Source organism: Microtus oregoni, unplaced genomic scaffold (genome assembly GCF_018167655.1).
Source record: "Microtus oregoni isolate MIOR12 unplaced genomic scaffold, Mior012 000016F_ref0000370, whole genome shotgun sequence".
NCBI classification, from domain to species: domain Eukaryota; kingdom Metazoa; phylum Chordata; class Mammalia; order Rodentia; family Cricetidae; genus Microtus; species Microtus oregoni.
The window spans coordinates 30,464,677-30,482,317 of record NW_024543075.1 but is presented as its reverse complement, the minus strand read 5'-3'; the positions used below and the strand labels follow the sequence as shown (position 1 = coordinate 30,482,317).

General features: G+C 41.6%; 1 protein-coding gene across 2 annotated transcripts; it reads right to left on the bottom strand.

Annotated features, from left to right (window-relative positions):
- Positions 1-12,622: 12,622 nt before the first annotated feature.
- On the bottom strand, positions 12,623-17,416 carry LOC121457974 (calcitonin gene-related peptide 1). 2 transcript variants are annotated; one of them, XM_041667080.1, is made up of 5 exons: positions 17,321-17,416; positions 16,292-16,386; positions 15,489-15,629; positions 13,540-13,703; positions 12,623-13,040 (listed from the first exon to the last, which is right to left on the bottom strand). In XM_041667080.1, the coding sequence occupies exons 2-4, from the start codon at positions 16,375-16,377 to the stop codon at positions 13,544-13,546; spliced, it is 387 nt and encodes a 128-aa protein (XP_041523014.1). In that variant the 5' UTR covers positions 16,378-16,386; positions 17,321-17,416; the 3' UTR covers positions 12,623-13,040; positions 13,540-13,543. The 2 variants fall into 2 exon arrangements, with proteins under 2 accessions (XP_041523014.1, XP_041523012.1); XM_041667078.1 differs by lacking the exons at positions 12,623-13,040; positions 13,540-13,703 and adding an exon at positions 14,626-14,809.
- Between the last annotated feature and the right edge of the window lie 225 nt (positions 17,417-17,641).

The window sequence follows — 17,641 nt, the reverse complement described above, 5'->3', positions numbered from 1 at the left end:
CTCTACCTGTACCTCCTCCCAATGCTCTCAACCTCAAATGTCTAAGTAAGAGTTTCTTCCAGTGCCTGTGCTCCATATGTCTATGCTGCACAGTACTTTCCTATTGCTAGTTATGTTTCATATTAGTACTTTATATCAATCTTCTCAGTTCATCTACCTACTAGACCAGGGACCATATCTTTCGTACTCAATGCATCTCGACCAGCCAGCAGTGTTTCAGTACCATGTGGATTTGAAGGAGATTTTGTTTCCTATATCCCTGTGGGACTTCTACTTTACAGAGATAAGAGGTCTGTTCTTTGCTGACTGAAAATGGAAACATTAAGAGGTTTAATGCGTTGGAGTAGCCACTGCGAGAAGGAGAATTAATACTAACTATGAAAGTAAAGTAGATACTTTTCTTAGTGCTCTAAATATCTAACATGAACAATCTAACATTAGAAAGCTTTATTTTGACAATTCAGAGTTGCTAATCCATCACAACATGCAGGGAATTACAGCAGAGTAGTTCATATCAGAGGAGTACAGACAGGTATGATGCCACGGACATTTGACCAATGGGATAGTTTCTTCAGTTAGGCCCTACCTCCCACTTTCTTCATCTTCCAATAATATCATCCTATTGTGAATCAATCACAGGATGAAACCTCATGATCTAACTGTAGTCATAGGAGCGGCGGGCCTGCTTCCCCAGCACCCCGGCCACCTGCTAGCTTATGCCCCGAAATAATTACACGGACACTGTATTCTTTTAAACACTGCTTGGCCCATTAGCTCTAGCCCTTACTGGCTAATTCTGATATCCCGATCAACCCATCTTTAATAAACTGTGTAGCACCAGTCTTACCGGGAAAGATTCAGCATGTCTGACCTGGCGGCTTGCTTCATCGCATGCGTCTGCCCAGGAGAGGGGAAGCATAGTGTCTCTGAGCTCACTTCCTCTTCCTCCCAGCATTCTGTTCTGTTTACTCCTCCCACCTATGTTTTAACCTATGGGGCCAAGCAGTTTCTTTATTACTTAACCTATGACCTTCCTCCATCATCTAACCATCTCTGGAACTTCAGGTAGACCCAGTGAGGTCCTTTACTAATCACCTAGGATCTCTTAAGTCATTGATGACAACATAGAAGATTGACCATAGAGGAAGAAAAAGGGGTTTTTGCTGACCCTTGATTCCATACAAATGGTTAAAGTTTCAAATAAACACAAAGAACACAAACACAAAAATACTGTAAACAACCAGTATTTATGAACACAGAATAGGTAGATAACCTATTATTAATGGTTAATGGGCTTAACGTTGTTTGGGCATGGTTTGAGTACTCTTGGGAACCAGATGAGCTGGGAACCACCTAAAATGAAGCTATATGTGCATCCCTGCTCTAGGAGAGTATCTGGTTGTCTCCTAGAAGCCCTGTGACATCCATTCACCCTCTCAGAACCTGGTTATGTTCCCGTCTCGTTTTAAGGCTGTACCATCATTCATCGTGGGACTCTTAGTAATTTACTAATTTTTAATAAATGGTCAATGATTTTCCTTTGCTTAGGGAAGAAACTTGACATGATTCAGATTACCTGTTATATCAGCTCATTGAGATTCCTGCTATTTCTTATTTTTCCAGTTTTGTTCAGCAAAACACAAAATTGTGTGTTTAAATACTCTATAGCATACCATTTTCCTAGAAAAGTTTTTCTGTGTGAGTTTGGGTAGAGTCTACTGTGCCTCCTTTAAGGACAGAGCTTATCTCATTGTGTTATCATTGCATCCTTGCTTTGTGTCACAAATATGTGTTAAATGTCAACTATTCCTGGAACAAAGTGTTGTGATAGAAAGCAAAATGGTTGTAGCCCCTGTGTGAGTGTCTGAGCATAGAAATTAAGAAATCAGAAAAGGAAGTTAAAATGAAATGGTGGCTTAAAGGAAAGTTACATCTCTACTATTGAAATCAAATAAGGAATAAATATAACCTAGACATGAAGGAAGCAATGCTTAGCTGAGGTGTGAAAAATAAGTAAGAGTTAACCGGGAATAGTCAATGTAAGTGGACTCAAGCCCAGGGCAACATCATGGAGAAAGACCCTGTGTCTGGATGACCATGCTGAGTGTAGCACACTGAGAGAAGGCCAGTATAGCAGGATCTCAAAGAGCAGGAGGGGCTGCATGGAAGTAACGGGGCTGAAACAAGAGTCCGGTGGCACATCATTGCTATTGTGTAGACGATGCTACAGGTAATGTGCAGGGCCTAGCATATTGTTGGCATTGATTATGTAGTCAAGACACCACTCCTGTGAACTTCTTAGATCTAGAGAGGAGCCAAGCTCTCCAGGAAGTACCTAAAGTACCCCTCTTTATGGAAACCATTAATCTTATCATTGCGCTGGCAAGTCTAAGTGAGAAAGATGAGCCCAGACTTATAGTGCTTGGCTCCAGGCCCTGCCCGAGACAAGGACAAGACATTTGTTAGCTCTACCCATCATGGTAATGCAACAGCAGCTTCAGAAATATCCAGAGAATCTTTACCAAAAAAAGAAGATATTCCTGGGGATTGAAATAATTGAAGAGCTTTATTTCCTACCCCAAGATCCATTTTTAGCAATGATTAGATAAGAGTCTGTGGCAAATCCAGCTACTATATCTCATAGAAAACTAAGTCTAGCTATGGACTTCATAGCAAAGAGAAAAAGTGATTTTCTTTACCCACCCAATAATTAATGCCCAGACTTTATGGAGGTCAGCCTTCAGTCATAGCAAATTCTCTCTGGAGGGTCAGCTCAAGAGTGACTCTCACGAGAATCAAATGAAGTAACAGAACAGAGAATGAACTCTGTTAATTTATTAATTTATGTGGACATTTTTTTCTAAGAACTAGGGTGGTCCAGAAATGGAATTGGGTACCTGTGGTTGTTTGAATGAGAATAGTCACCAAAGCCTCGTATGTTTGAATGCCTGGCCATCGGTTAGTGGAACTGTTTAGAAAGGGTTAGGAGGTGTGGCCTTGTTGGAATGGCTGTGACCTTGTTGAAGGAGGTGTGTCACTGGGGTGGGCTTTGATATTTTAAAAGCCTACACCAGGCCTAATCTCTCTCTCTCTCTCTCTCTCTCTCTCTCTCTCTCTCTCTCTCTCTCTCTCCCTGAATAGAGAACAGGATGTAAAGGTCTCAGCTACTGTTCCAAAGCCATGCCCGTCTGATTTCCACATTGATAATCATGGACTAAACCTATAAAACAGCAAGCAAGCCTCCAATCAAATTCTTTCCTTTATAAGAGTTTCCTTAGTCATGGTGTCTCTTCAAAACAATAGAACAGTAACTAAGACTGTACCTTAGAAAACATCTCAAAAATTTAACAATTAAGCAAAAGACCACTTAGGAGATGTTCTAGATATGGGTTGGTCTATAAGACCATAAACATTTCTTCTTACTATGAGGACATCAGAGGCAAATGAATGACTTGAAACAGTTGCTATAGGATGGAAAGAAATGTGACATCAAAGGGGGATAAAAAGCACTCATTACTAAGGACAAAAGGATTTACCTTCATTTAGAGAAGAGTCAACTTATGTCATTACATTTAATCTCTCGTGGGCTTGTGGACCAGGAAGCAGGTAGGGGGGAATCAAGTGGCCTCCAACTTGAACTTGCATTTGCACCTCCAGCAAACTCGAGTGGATGTGCTTTTCAGATTTGAGGAGTTGGACTAGAGTTATAATAGTTTGGAGGGGTATTACTTATCCATTGTGTTGTAGTAAATTATTTCAGAACTTAACAGTTCAGAATAGCAAATACTATATTGCATAATTTGCCAGTGTAAGGAGTCTTGGAGAGACTCAGTAAAGGTGGTTCTGATTCAAGGTCTATCATAAACATGCAGTCAAATGCTTATCTAGGGCTAGAATCATCTGCAGGCTTACAGGGCTAGAGAGTTCGAAACTGAGCTCAGTGCTGTTGTTAGAAGGCTGACTCCTGGCAATTTCCCAGAGACCTTCAACACTTGGGCCTTTCCCTAGCTTACTTGAGAGTTTTCGTAATGTGCCATATGGTATTCCAAATGTGCCATATGGCATTCCATACAGAGAATGATCTAGAACTGAAAGAAATGTGAGAAAGAATCCTAAAAGGGATCAAGGCTAGTATGTAGATACAGAGATCAACTACAACTTAATAATAAGCAAGTAATCTGACCAATCAAAAGGGCCACATATTTAAGCAGAACTACAAAAATAAAATTAATGAGCTGTCAATAAACATAAGGGGAAATTATCAAGAATGAAAATTTAGACTTTGATGGTATACTATTATAGAATCATGGGGATAGCTAAAAAAAATACAAACACAACACCAAACAGCAGCAGCAGCAGCAGCAACAACAACAACAACAACAACAAAAACCCAGCAAAACAAAAACCTGAAAACACCAGGACTGGAAGGATGTATAAAATAGAATGGTCATACAGTCATACTTTTTTGCTGGGAGTATGAAACAGCATAGACATCAGAAATCAGTTTATATTTTGACCAATGACCACCCAACTCACAGATAGTCGTCCAGGAGAAATAGCTTCACCTTTTCCCATTTGAATGTCCTTAAGAAAATCATTCAAAATGACCAAGACCTGTCATCTAATCAAGTGTCTGTCGAACAAGCTGTGGTATACAATGAACTGTTACTTAACCTCCCTCACTGAAATCTTCAAGTTTTAATATACAACAAATCCACCAAATAGCCACATATTATTGCACAATCTTGTATGTAAATCTAAAAACATTATACTAATGAAAGAAGTTAGAGGCAAGAGTGTCTATGTGATCTGTTTTCTGCTTTTCTTTCTGTATATTTGTATGTCTATTTGTCTCTTTCTCTGCCTGCTTAGCTATATCAGTCATCTAGCTGCTATCCATCTGATTTATCTAAAAATGAGTCCAAATAAGGCCAGTGATTTCTTGAGTAGGAGTTCAGGAAGGTGACTTCAGAGTGGTATGAAGAATATTCTGTAGTAATGGAAATATTCTATAGCATTGTTGTGATAATTATTTGAGTTTATGTACCATATACATATATGCTTCATGAAAGTTGACTTTTAGGATAAGAAATATGTACATATATATTATAAAATGTTAGACATGCAAAAGATAAGTCACAAGAACAAAGTAGCCCTGGGAAACTTTATTTACCCATTTTAGTTCTCCAGGATTATTTTTGCAAAAATAATATGTAAAACAATGAAATCAATCACTATTATTACATGCATAAATATATTTAGGTAAACAACTCCAGATATAAAATTCCTATCATAGGAAGATACTTACAATTTATTTAAAATATTTATGACAAGTTATCATATTATAAGCATTACAAAAGGTCTTAATAATTTTCCCAAATAAAATACTGTAGAGATAATTTTATCAAAACATGGTACCAAAACCTAGAACCAAATGATTAAGGTATAGTTTTTAAAAATTACTTTAAAGCATAAAATGTTCTACTTAAAAGCTTTTGAGTCAAATCAGATATTAAAACAAAAACTATAGTTTAAAATATCCAATACCAAGTGGTCATCCTGAAAATATACACACAAGCAACATTATACAAATACATACACTTTAGAATATGTTTTTACGTGTGCATATATGCATGTACAACAGTGAATGGAAAAGGGGGCCATGAATTTGAAAGAGAGCAAGGATGAGTGAATATGTTAGAGGATTCAAAGGGAGAAAGAGGAAGTGAGAAATGTCATAATTATAAAAATAGAAAAGCAAATAGGTACATCTCAAAACATCATATATTATTAAAGAGGAACTCAAAGGATAAAATGCAACTGAAAATAATTTTACATTTAATTAACTAATCCATTAAACATTTATCGAAGGCCTACCAATTCTAGGAAATTTTCTAACTTCAAGGAAATAGCTATAAATATATATAACTTCCCTTTTAAGTTGTATGCTAATTGAAGAACACAGAAAAGTGGTAAGTTCTGTAAATAAAAATAAATGTTAATATAGTAACTATCCATGAGGAGAGATGGCACGCCATTTCGTATTTGTTGAAGTCTTCTCTGGAAAGCTAGTGTATGGGCAGTCTTGAAGGAAGAGAGACGATCAGATGTCAGTCCTGTATACACTGAACCAGTCCATCAAATGGAGTTAGCCTGCTAAAGTCAGAAGAGACAAAATACATATTTCTAAAATGTCCCCAAGGAAGAAGAAGTGCATCATTGATGGGAAAAAAGGTCAGGACAATTGTTTGGGGTCAGATTGTTTGGTATCTGAAAGGTCACTGTGAGGGGAGCAAGGGAATTTCAGAAGGATTTGTGTAGAGGATATATAAGCTATGACTCCAAAATAGCCAGCTCCCTGTATTCATCTGCTCATGCTGCTGTGACAGGATATCACAGACTGAGTGTCTTATCTGATAGCTAGAAGTCATGAACCACAGTAGGTTGGGGTAGTATCTGCTAAGACCTCTTAAACTTCTTGGCACACTTTTCCTCAACTGGAATCTTCTCTGTGTGTAAGGAGAGAGACAGAGAGCATCTCCCCTTCTTAAGAGGATAGTGGTCCCATCAGTTTGGGACCCTACCCTTGTCACCCAACTTTACCTTATTTAGATCCTGGAAGGTTCTACCTTCAAAGGCAGTCATTTGGAGGGTTAAGTCCACTATGGACTTGAGAAGGATACAATTTAACCTTCCAAATCTTATGAAGTACTTTTCTGTTGCCACAATAACATAAGAATAAACTCAATGTCAGTGGATTGGGGACATTTATTTTGTTTGCTTGTGGGTTTGTGGGTCATTGCAGGGGGGGTGATCTCAGGTGGAGCTGTCTGGTCTTGAGCCCAGGTTAAAGGATAGAATGAGCTCCATATCTCATTTTGAATAAGTCAAAGAATAATTTGACAAAGCGTGGGGTTGGGTGGGTTCTTTTTATGACAGCAAAGGCAACTTGAGAGTACAAAATTCAACCACAGAAACACATTTTAAACTTCTTCATGTGTTTTTTTTAAAGCCAAAATAGGTCACATGATCAAAGGGCAGAGGAGTCAACTTCACCTATCCTAGAGTCAAAGAACAGAAGAATCAACTTCATCTATCCATGAAGCCATGCCAAGGATGAGAGTGCATATTAATTCTGTATCATGGTGAAGGGTTGAGAACACTTACCTATTTAGCTACAGCATATACATTGCATCTTTGACTGTTTATTGGCAGCAGAAGATTTCTCTTTCCTGTAGTGGTCCAGGTAGTATGTGAAGAGTAAAGACTGATGCTTCAACCACGCTAAAAGTAATTGTTCCTCATGGTATGATTAATGTGGGATTTCTCTCTGTATGCTGTGATTACCATTAATGAATAAAGAAACTGATTTGCACGTATAGCAGGGCAGAACTTAGCTAGGTGGGGAAAACTAAACTGAATGCTGGGAGGAAGAAGGTGGAGTTGAAAGCCATGTAGCCCCACTGGAGCTGAACAGAACTTTACCTGGTAAGCCACAGACACATGGCAATACATAGATTACTAGAAATGGATTAAATTAAGATGTAAGAGTTAGCCAATAAGAAGCTAGAGCTAATGGGCCAAGCAGTGACTTAATTAATACAGTTTTTGTGTGGTTATTTCTGGTCTGAGCAGCCGGGCAGCCAGGAAACAAACAAGCAGCTTCCTTACAACAAACTGGCACTCCAACATGGTTAACTACATCCATATAAAACCTGAGAAAGTTTAAAAAGGAATCCTAGACACAAAAGAACAGAGTTAAGCATGGTTTGGTAGTGGCATTTTCTTGGGTGGGCTCTGTTTGCTAGAAGCAAGCAGAGGCATGGCTCCTTTAAGAGAGGTTTTTCTAATTCAACAATAGCAGAAAAAAGCTGCACTGTTTTGAAATGGCTGCAACTTCCTGGGCTGTGCTGCCAGTATGAATTCTGACGAGACTCAGCTACAGAACATTTAAATGGAGTTTGTGAGCAGAGTGTGACAACTTGCTTAATGATATGACATAGACCCACTGTATACCAGAAACTGGGGCAATATGCATGGCTTGCAGAGGTGGTGAATGGACTTCCACCATGTTGGACTGGGCAGAGCAAGCAGGCAAAGACCATATATACCATAGCAATATTTCCACTTAGGTTTTTAAGAAGTGCTTAGCATTTTAAAAGCAGTCCTGGTCAGAAGATAATTGTAGATACACAATAAAGAAACATTCAGATAAAAGAAACCTATAAATGGGTCACAGTGTTGGATAATTGTATGTAGGCTTGGGAGATAGTTATAAAAAGAAATAAATTGTTAAGAAACAGTCTTTAAAAGACAGAGTACATACAGTCATAGAGTAAAAGAAAAATAAGCCATGTAAAGATGAAAAATTCACAGAGAGTCTAGATTATATATATTATTGTGTTTTTTTTTAAAATTTTTTGACTGTGAAGGAGCTAAGTAACCAACATATATACTTTAAAGGTATTTTTTCTTCAAAAATTGAGTCTAAGGATATGTTTCTTTGGAAAAGAGGTTCTTCTTTTGTTTATACAGAGGATGAGAACCTGTGGATTCATTCCAGTCTAATGTGATTTGATGGGTCAAGACCCCTTGAAAGGTTGCCTTGAACACCCCTCAAAAAATTACTTTGATGGAGGAAGGTCATTGGTTAATTAATAAAGAAACTGCTTGGCCCTGATAGGTTAGAACAAAGGTAGGTGGAGTAAACAGAACAGAATGCTGGGAGGAAGAGGAAGTGAGCTCATACGCCATGCTGCCCTCTCCTGGGCAGACGCAATGAAGTTCCGACCCAGGATGGACATAGGCTAGAATCTTCCCAGTAAGCACACCTTGGGGTACTACACACATTATTAGAAATGGTCTAGTCCAGGTGTGAGAGTTAGCTGAGAAGAGGCTAGATATAATGGACCAAGCAGTATTTAAATGAATACAGTTTGTGTGTTGTTATTTCGGGGCATAAGCTAGCCAGGCGGCCAGGAGCCAGGCTGTGGGAAGAGGCCCACAGCTCATACTACATTACTTTACCCAATAAGCAGCAAGAAGCAGTTTGGAGAGAGAGAACTACACCCAAATTCCCAAATATTGTTTGTAAATGTTTCGTTACATTTAAAGGGGGATATGCTGTAGAGATTTGCATTGGTATGGATTTTGATTTATTGATACAAATTTAAGGTCAATCTTGATTATGGTGTCATGCTTGTGCAGCTCATCTTTTTTTTGGTTTTTTTTTTTTTTTTTTTTTTTGGTTTTTCGAGACAGGGTTTCTCTGTAGCTTTGGTTGTCCTGGAACTAGCTCTTGTAGACCAGACTGGCCTCTAACTTCCAGAGATCCACCTGCCTCTGCCTCCTGAGTGCTGGGATTAAAGGCATGCGCCACCACCGCCAGGCTGTGCAGCTCATTTAAAAATGTAATGTATAATTAAGAAATACAGGTTAATAGATAGTCATCTATAATAGTCAAGCTTGTAGCATGTTAGTTAGGTTTTCTAGATCTATGGAGATATATTTCAATTAGATAGGTATTCTTCAAATCTTTCAGAGACCTTCAGAATATGGCATTTAAAATGTTTTAAGAACTTAGGACTTTTCATGACAGTGAGACACATCTGCTCCTGGCAGCACCAATCTACTTCAAGAAGAAGGTGGGCATCAAAGAGACTCCTTATGGAGTTTGTTAGCCATTTGGGCAAGAAACTACTCTTGTCTGGATTGTTTGATGTTTTGCTGTGTGAAATAGACATGAAGGACCCACAGAGAAATGACTACAATGACTGCTGAACTTGCCTATAGGTGAGACGGTCCTTTAGGGTTCCTGCTTTATAAAAGAGATTGTCAGACATTCTGCATGACAAAGAAGAAAGTAACTGACAAACTGCCAATATAGGTGGAACTGTCTTTGAAATTTCCTGCTTCATGGAAAAGTTTGCTGGATACTATGGGCCAGTAGGCTGAAGATGGATGCTCCAACAGTAGAGAAAAACTTTGGGTGACTGTCTAGGCAGTGAAATGTCTCTATCAACTCTAGAGTTTTGGAAGTTGTTTACAATGTGCTTCCTATTTATTTAGGCACTATTATATCCTTTTGGAGTCTTTGATGGGTTCTTCAAATTCTTCAATTGATAGAGTTTTCCTTAGTTATGATAAAAATAAAGTAGATATAAATATAGTAGCTGTAATGCTTGCTTGTTAACTCTTTTGTCATATGTAATTTTACTATGTTAAAGTTAAAACCTTCCTTTTTATTTAAACAGAAAAGGGGAAGTGATTTGGGATTCCCTTCTGTATGCTGTGATTACCATTAATGAATAAAGAAACTGCTTTGGACCTATGGCAGGGCAGAATTTAGCTAGGTGGAGAAAACAACTGAATGCTGGGAGGAAGAAGGCAGAGTCTAGGAGAAGCCATTTAGCCCCACTAGAGTCAGACAGAACTTTACCTGGTAAGCCACAGCCATGTGGCAATACACAGATTACTAGAAATGGGTTAAGTTAATATGTAACAATTAGCCAATAAGAAGCTAGAGCTAATGGGCCAAGCAGTGATTTAATTAATACAGTTTCTGTGTGGTTATTTCTGGTCTGAGCAGCTGGGCAGCCGAGAAACAAGCAAGTGGCCTCCTTACAACAGTATGATATTGCCGGTGTGCTGCTAATATCCATTGCTTCTTAGGTTTCTGAACCACTGAACCTGATGCTGTTTGAGGGATCAAATTAGTTACTCTTTCATTCTATGGACCCCTGAGACAACTTGGAGGTATTAACAGGATTCTGATGTGAATTCAATGTAAATATGAAGCAACCCTAGATCCCAAGCTAAAATAAATTTTGTTTTCCTTACTTTTATCTTATCTCCCTAATCATAGGTATCATAGCTAGAGTGTTCCTTGACTTTATGCTGATGATAATTAATAAAATGGATAAGAAGGGTGGGGTTAGATTGTGTCTAGAGTGAAAGAGTGTGCAATGGCTTCAGGCAGGGAAACAGAATTATTAACAAATTTGTGGCCGGGAAAGATTCTGGTCAGTTGAAGAATTCAGTATCCAAGAGATAACTGAAGGTATCTTGGGCAATTAAAACTGAGGAAAACCAGACCATAAGGAACCTGAGAGTTGATCACAAGCTTGAAAGGGACTATTGAGCTGTCACTTACTCACCAAATCAATAACTATTCATTGAGTGCTGCCTGGTTCAGGCACACTATTCTGTATATTGGGGAAGAGCAATTAATAAAATGGACATATCACTACTGATGTGTACCTTGTTTATGGTGAAAGGCACAAACAGTAAATGAAGTAGGAAAAACTATGGTACAGTAACAAGATAAAGTAGTAAGGAGAAAACCAAAATAAATAAATAAATAAATAAAATAAGGAGAAATGCTAAGGTGTGGTGGGTACAGTTTCAGGATACATGACCAAGGTAAGTAACATTTGAGTGAAGATAAGAAGGGGACATTGGGTATGAGGGTTCTGCACAGAGTGACGCTAGCCAGTGTTGACTAACAGTGGTGACTACTTTGACATAGGAATTGAAGATCATGCTAAAGCCAGTGTGGGGGAGGGTAGATGTGGCTGGCCAGGTGATAGGGCTGGATGTGAAAGAAGCTCAAGTTGGACTCTTAAGGTACCACAGTGCCTCAAGGGTTTTCATGGAGAGATGAGGAGTCATCAAAGTGCTTCAGCTGTACGAGAAATGGCTGCAATCCACCTTTTACAATGCCAGCTAGGGTACTATGTTGAGTGGAAGGAGGAAGGAATATAATTCCATATGCCTAAGAATATAGTCAGTGATAGAAGGGACTCAGTTTCCTAAGCAGCTAATACTGATTGCTTGACTTGTATACTAGTGAGACTGACTACCCACTCATCTTGGAGTTCCACTCAGCAACTTGCCACTGGTGGGTCCCAGAAGATGCCAGGGATATAGTTACTGGCAATCTCCTACATGAAACAAAACATCAGAATCAATGACATCACAGCTTCCCATGTGCAGCAGGAGTCTGTGATTCTGCAGTATGTATTGCCTCACTCCCCTAAATAGAGGATAAGCACCATATGGGCAGGAAGCTTTGTCTATTCATTGCTCAACTCCCAGTGCCTACAATAGTAGCAGCATACAGCAATCAGTAAGCAAATGCTTGCTAAATGTGCAGATGTCTCTGTTGGGCTTGTTGCATGACCTTGAGTAAGACTCGTTCATGTCTCGTCCATGCATCTTACATGCTATGAAGTGGATCTGCAAGGCAATGATAACCATTATAGATTGGCTAGCCTTTGGTTCCCATTTAAACTTCAAGCTATTTCTAAAGCTTTTGTAGGCCAAGAAAGGGACTTTTATGGGGAAAAAAATTAGGGGTAAGTAAGATCAAACCTAAGAAATGAAGAATCACAGGTAACCTCTGGGGCTGGGAACCAGGTCACTCTCTGAAAATAAAAGTGTATTGTCCTCTTTGACATATACAACATTCTCATAAATGGAGGAGGTTAACCAGAAACTCAGAGTCTAAGGCACCAAGAATTACCCAAGCACAATGCCTTTGCTTAAGCAAAGTACTCACAGGCCCCCAAAGCTCTCTTGGAAAAAGCAGTATAAGTAACAGCAGAGACTCCACTTGAGGATATCGAAAATACGTTTTTTAATTTTGAGTAAGTTCACAAGTGACAACAATGACATTTCTTTAAACACATAGGCCCATTAAGTCACAGCCCTACCAGGTGTCCCCAGAAGGCGATGGTTTCAATCCTCTTGAGGTTTATCAGAGTTGTCAACATCAACAGGCTGGTTTACGGGAACCGGATGTGCTACCAGATAAGCCGGAGCCATGCTGTCACATTTACTGATAGACAGAACCACACATATAACATGATGCACAAGAGGCAACTATAATGAGCTCACTCTGCACTTAGCTTGAGTTCCTGTCAAAGGGAGAGGGGTTTTCAACACCAAGAAGGATGCAAATATGTATGTCTTCCATCAGCCTTTCCTACACATGACTTTAATAACACATGAGAAGAATTTGAGTTTATCTTTATTGTAACCTAGGAGGGGAAAAGAAAAGAACAAAGTTTAGCTATTGATTGTCGAACTCTTGACATTATTTCATTTAGTTTTCTATTAATCCTGCGGATGCCCCCAGTTTATAAAGAAAGAAATTTGAAATTCAGTGAGAGTTACGTGACTGTTCTGTGTTATATATCTAGTAGAGAGCAAATACGGTTCTCAAATCTTTGGCTTCTCTTAAACTGTAGTATATACTAAAAGATGATGTCACTGGCTTTTGAACCAAAATAGTATTTACAATTACAGTGATGAATATACAGTATCTGTCCCTCCTGGTCCTAGAGCACAACATCACAGGAAAGACAAAGGAGACAGGGAAAAGGGAAAGTTAGGGCTAGGGGCTAAAAAAGCTATAAGATGGAATCCAATTTGCTGCCCCAGTGATATTCAGAGTATGGCTTATGTTCCTAAGTATGTAGACATCTATTTTCACCACTAGCTGTACAATGAAGTCACCTTTATTCCGGGGACTATTACCTGCTCAGGCCTGAAGGTCTCTGCGGCGTCGGCCAAAGGCTTCAGAACCTACATTGGTGGGCACAAAGTTGTCCTTCACCATACCCCCTGACCTGCTCAGCAAACCCGCTAGCCGGTGGGTCATACAGGTGGCAGTGTTGCAGGATCTCTTCTGGGCAGTGATGCTGATATTCAGGATGGAGAGAGAATGAGAGAGAGAGAGAGAGAGAGAGAGAGAGAGAGAGAGAGAGACTGTCAGTGAGGCTGGGGAGGTGTCTGCCCCTTGGAACTATCATGAGACTATTGCTGCTCTCAGAAGCACCAATTAGCTTTAAGTGTTCCTCCCAAACATGGTTATCAGAATAGACAATCACAAGGCTATTATGGGAAATGCAGTGATTGCTTCCCTTAGATAGTCCCAGAGGCATTAGAAAGCTCAAAGTGGATTTTGGGGTGACTTACCATAGAACACAGGGTCAATCATGACCATATAAATAAAATTAGGCCAGGATGGATAAATCCAGACTGAATTTTGATGCCACTTCTGAGCCCGTTCACAAGGACTGTAGAATCCATGCTCCAGTCCCTTAGGAAAGTGGAACCCCTCCCTGAGTCTTACCTGAATGAAGAACGGTGTTGGAACATCCATCCCAGCAATGCTTACCTGCTCCTCGGCGCCTCTCTTGCCACTGCTTGAGCTGAGTCATGGGCACCACTCCCAAAACTGTCTGGTTAACCTTAGGGCTAAGACTACTTCTAACTTCAAGTCCTGAACTCCATTAAGCCTGAGATGTGGGCTAGAGCAATGACCACCATGGCTCAAATCTTTTTAGAAAAATAATTTTATTTCCCAAACGACCAACACTTTCAGAAGCAAGACTGAGAAGCTCTGCCAGGAAGCCGGAGGCCATCCCTTGCTCTCTGCCATCTTCCTGGGTGATTCCCTTTCGGCCTGTGACTCCTTTCTCCTCACCCACTGGGGATTCCAGATATCAGCCTTTGCCTCAGGAAAGCAACCAATAATAGCCCGGAGAGCAACCAGAGAGGAACTACATGCATCAAATTATAGGAAGAAAGCAAAGGGAAATCAGAAAGGAGAGGAAGAGCTTAGTTGCCAAAATGGGTGTGATGGTGTATCTCCAGGTCCTTGGCCACATCCCTTTTCTTGCCAGGTGCTCCAACCCCAATTGCGGTTTGGGGGAAGGTGTGAAACTTGTTGAGGTCCTGTGTGTATGTGCCCAGCATGCAGGTACTCAGATTCCCACACCGCTTAGATCTGGGGTTGTCCAGGCTGCAGGGAAGAGACACGCCAGGCAGTAAGTGCACCAGGGGCTGACTCTGCCGGCAGTCAGCAGGTTAAACCAGGCAGGAGACGAGATGCTGGGACAGAGGGTGGGTGGAGGTCAGCTCACACAGACTCCATGGGGAAGGCTTGGAGTGGGCCCGGACAGTGTGGGGAAGGGCGGAGGAAAAGGATGGCTCTTTCCGGCATCCATGTGCTGTTCAGTTTCTCATGCTCGACAGGGAGTTTGGATGCAGGTCAGCATGCTTTTTCTTGGGTGCTGGAGCCAGGCCAGGGTTGTTCTGTTTCTAGGCTTGGGGCACACAGGGAGGCAGGGGTAGGGAGGGGTGCTTTCCTTGGCTCTGCGACCACAATCACATCCTCACACAGGGTTCCCAGACTTAGGCTTTACTGTTACCATTTTTAACTCATTCTACCCCAGGAAATCTCCCCAATATTAGCAGACTACTTTCTACAGTGATCCACACCTTCCCTTAAGTGCTTTCAGAAATAAATCTTTCAGTGCGATTTAACCACAGTCTCACCAGATGACTTCTGTCTTCAGCGGAGCCTCAGAATAGCTGGGCCCCGTGTCCTGTTAAACAGCAGCCAGATGACCAGTGCGTTCTCTCCTACCTTCTGGGTTCTGCCTTGTTGTGGTTGTGCTAGGCAGGGTCTGGGACCTTACCTGGAGCCCTCAGCCTCCTGCTCCTCCTCCTGCTCCAGCTCCCTGGCTTTCATCTGCACGTAGTCCTGCACCAGGGCGGCCAGCAGGCGAGCTTCCTCTTCACTGAGAGTGGCCACGCCTGGGCTGCTTTCCAAGGTTGACCTGTGGAGGGGTTTTGCTAGGTTGGAGCAAACCTAGCACCATGTCTGATGGCCTGCCTGCCACTTCCCAAAGAGGCTTGAGCCAGTGTCCTCATTGGTGGTGCACTAGAGCCAGGCTAGGAATTTTGCAAGTTAAATGGTAAGTGTAACTGTAATTAAATAATTAAACAACAAAATAATTAGTGTTGAATCTGAAATGGGGGCTCATTTTAATAAACACAATTTTTAAGATTTTTAAGTATATGAGAATAGACCAACAGATTATAAGTTAGTCAGTTTTATTGGTAAGTTATCAGATTAGAGTGAAATTCATATCTCATAGGAATGGAGCAAATAGGTTTGACTATTGATACTAACTTTGGGGAAGCATTTTGTGAGTTAAGGGGCTACGTGAGGTTTACATTGTTAAGTGGCGCCATCTTGTTACTGTCTGAAAATGATGGATCTCCATCTTTATATCAGAAAAAGTTTATAGTGGACTCATGTGTGCATGTACACACACGTATTTCCCTGCACAGAGCTAGTTTTTTTTAAATATTTATTTATTATGTATACAATGTTCTGTCTGTCAACAGAGCTAGTTTTTAAAGGCTCAGCGCTCTACAGTAAACGGCAGGGATCCGTCCAGTCCCAGGACAGTAGAGCGCCTGTCCTTAGACTCACCCGAAAGGCACTGCGTGGAGGCTGCCTGCCTGGTACAGGAGCAAGACGCTGACAACCAGGAACGGGGAGAACTTCAGAAAGCCCATGATGCCTCCCTGCAAGAGAAGAATGACATCATCCTTTTTATTTGCTTCTCTTATGCACCAGTCCAAAGTTCTATGCGCCCACAGACTTGGCCTTCTGTGGGCTCCGGCCTGTGACTCCTGGGCCTTTTGGCTTCATACTGGTAACTACACTTCTCATCACCTTTGCTTCCTCATTGGCAAAGAAGACTGCCAGGTCCAGTGGGAAGGCAGCCTATATAGTTTGGGGAAAATTCTACAGATGGAAGGTGGTGGTGTGTGCCTTTTCATTTCATCTGCCTCATAGGTCAAACTGTTGCTCAGCCTCATGGAGTCCTGGGGGCCTTCTGTCCCTACATTTACCTCCATAGAGAAGCTTAAGCTATCTTCCCTTTGTAGGGCTTTTGTAGACCCCCAAGGATGTGAGAAAGAAAAGCGATGGAGAGGGAATCTTTCTGCCTTGGAATCTGTGAGAAACTGAAGCCTGCGCAGCTCAGCCGCTCCACCCTCTGGCAACTCAGTCGCCTGCAAGAACCGATCTAAACTTTAGATCCAAGACATTTCTCTGTAACCCCAGGGTCCTGAATCCGGGTTTGCAATTGAGACTGCTGGCTAGGTTGGTGCTTGGTCCGGACTCGGAACCAGTTTCTCAGGAAACGTGAATATTGAATGCACCATTTGATGATGACTACTCCTGACTACGTGCTCGATGCCTCGCGGAGAGACACGAGACTGGCGGATCAGGTGTGCCTAGGGCGAGACTGGAGCCCACACTCCAGGGAGACCGGAGGAAGGCTCTGAGGACCAGCGCTTTCGGGTTCTACCTGGATCGGGGTCTGACTTGAACCACGGATTAACAGAGACCAGAACTCTCAGGGAAGACAAACTAGAGAGGACTAACAGCGAGAGCAGGAGAGAGACGGGGGAAAGTAGATGGACACACCTGAGCAGGAATCTCAGGGCTCACCTGGTAAACGGTGGCTTGGAGCAGAGACGGCAGGGTCCTGCTAGGGCCGGGCGGAGATCGCGGTGCGGTGACTCCTGAGCTTGGCAGTGGCTCCGGTGCCTCCCAGTGCCAGCAGCTGCTCTTATTCCCGCCGCGGTGAGTCGGGAGGGGTCCCGGAGAGCTGGGCAGCCAATGGGTGGAAGTGCCCCGTGCCCCAGACAGATTGCGTCACCTCGGTGCTTCCAGAACCCAGAGCATCTAGCAAGATGATACCATTTGAATTTGAATTGAGGTCATTGATGGAAGTGGGGTGGGGGATGGTGGGGATCAGTGAGAAACACC

Coding starts and splice junctions, on each gene's coding strand:
- LOC121457974 (XM_041667078.1), bottom strand. CDS start 16,377: ATGGGCTTTCTGAAGTTCTCCCCGTTCCTGGTTGTCAGCGTCTTGCTC. Junction 15,630..16,291: donor CTCCACGCAGTGCCTTTCGG/GTGAGTCTAAGG, acceptor ACCCCTCCACAG/GTCAACCTTGGAAAGCAGCC. Junction 14,810..15,488: donor CAGGAGGCTGAGGGCTCCAG/GTAAGGTCCCAG, acceptor TCTTCCCTGCAG/CCTGGACAACCCCAGATCTA.